Genomic DNA, 1671 nt, shown 5'->3' on the forward strand with positions numbered 1-1671 from the left:
TTTGTGAAGAAAGGAGCAATGGAGATGTGTCAGGGAGTGTCTGTAAATGGAGGAGTGACGGATACGGTTCAGGGAGCGTCTGTGAAGGAAGGAATAATGGGGACGGGTCAGGGAGCGTTTCTTAAGGAAGGAGCAAAGGAGACGGGTCAGGGAGTGTCTGTGAAGGAAGGAGAAATGTAGACGGGTCAGGGAGCATCTGTAAAGGGAGGAGTGATGGTGACTGTTCAGGGAGCGTCTGTGAAGGAAGGAGTAATGGCGACTTGTCAGGGAGAGTCTGTGAAACAGGGAGTAATGGGGACGGGTCAGGGAGTGTCTGTGAAGGAAGGAGGAATGGGGACGGGTCATGGAGCGTTTGTTAAGGAAGGAGCAAAGGAGGCGGGTCAGGGAGTGTCTGTGAAGGAAGGAGGAAAGGAGACGGGTCAGGGAGTGTCTGTTAATGAAGCAGCAATGGAGACGTGTCAGGAAGCATCTGTGAAGGAAGGAGCAAAGTGGATGGGTCAGGGAGTAACAGTGAAGGGAGGAATAATGGGGACTGGTCAGGGAGTGTCTGTCGATGATGGAGCAAAGGAGACGGGTCAAGGAGTGTCTGTCAACGAAGGAGTAATGGAGACGGGTCAGGGAGCGTCTGTGAACGAAGGAGTAATGGAGACGGGTCAGGGAGCGTTTGTTAAGGACGGAGCAAAGGAGATGGGTCAGGCAGTGTCTGTGATGTTAGGAATAATTGGGACTGGTCAGGCAGTGTCTGTCGATCAAGGAGCAAAGGAGACGGGTCAAGGAGTGTCTGTGAAGGAAGGAGCAATGAAGACGGGTCAAGGACCATTTGTGAAGAAAGGAGCAATGGAGATGTGTCAGGGAGTGTCTGTAAATGGAGGAGTGACGGATACGGTTCAGGGAGCGTCTGTGAAGGAAGGAATAATGGGGACGGGTCAGGGAGTGTCTGTGAAGGAAGGAGCAATGGAGATGGGTCAGGGAGTGTCTGCAAATGGAGGAGTGATGGAGACGGGTCAGGGCGCTTCTGTGAAGGAAGGAGTAACAGGTACGGGTCAGAGAGCGTCTGTGAAAGAAGGAGTAATTGGGACGGGCCATGGAGCGTCTGTGAAAGAAGGAGTAATGGGGACGGTTCAGGGAGCGTCTGTGAAGGACGGAATAACGGGGACGGGTCAGGGAGCGTTTGTTAAGGAAGGAGCAAAGGAGGCGGTTCAGGGAGTGTCTGTGAAGGAAGGAGTAAATGGTACGGGTCAGGGAGCATCTTTGAAGGAAGGAGTAATGAGTCCGGGTCAGGGAGCGTCTGTGAAGGAAGAAGCAATAGAGACGGGTCAGGGAGTGTCTGTCAATGGAGGAGTGATGGAGACTGTTCAGGGAGCGTCTGTGAAGGAAGGAGTAATGGGGACGGGTCAGGGAGCGTTTGTTGAGGAAGCAGCAAAGTAGATGGCCAGAGAGTAACAGTGAAGTGAGGAATAATGGGGACTGGTCAGGGAGTGTCTGTCAATAAAGGAGCAATGGAGACGGGTCAGGGAGCGTCTGTGAACGAAGGATTAATGGAGACGGGTCTGGGAGTGTCTGTGAAGGAAAGAATAATGGGGACGGGTCAGGGAGTGTCTGTCAATAAATGAGCAATGGAGACGGGTCAGGGAGTGTCTGTCAATGAAGGAGCAAAGGAGGCGGGTCAGG

General features: G+C 53.0%; 1 protein-coding gene across 1 annotated transcript; it reads left to right on the forward strand.

Annotated features, from left to right (window-relative positions):
- Positions 1–330: 330 nt before the first annotated feature.
- LOC137310388 (uncharacterized) lies at positions 331–1428 on the forward strand. The gene has a single exon (XM_067978217.1). The coding sequence runs from the start codon at positions 331–333 to the stop codon at positions 1426–1428; it is 1098 nt and encodes a 365-aa protein (XP_067834318.1).
- The last annotated feature ends 243 nt before the right edge of the window (positions 1429–1671 follow it).

This window comes from Heptranchias perlo, unplaced genomic scaffold (genome assembly GCF_035084215.1).
Source record: "Heptranchias perlo isolate sHepPer1 unplaced genomic scaffold, sHepPer1.hap1 HAP1_SCAFFOLD_250, whole genome shotgun sequence".
Classification (NCBI taxonomy): Eukaryota; Metazoa; Chordata; class Chondrichthyes; order Hexanchiformes; family Hexanchidae; genus Heptranchias; species Heptranchias perlo.

Coding starts and splice junctions, on each gene's coding strand:
- LOC137310388 (XM_067978217.1), top strand. CDS start 331: ATGGGGACGGGTCATGGAGCGTTTGTTAAGGAAGGAGCAAAGGAGGCG.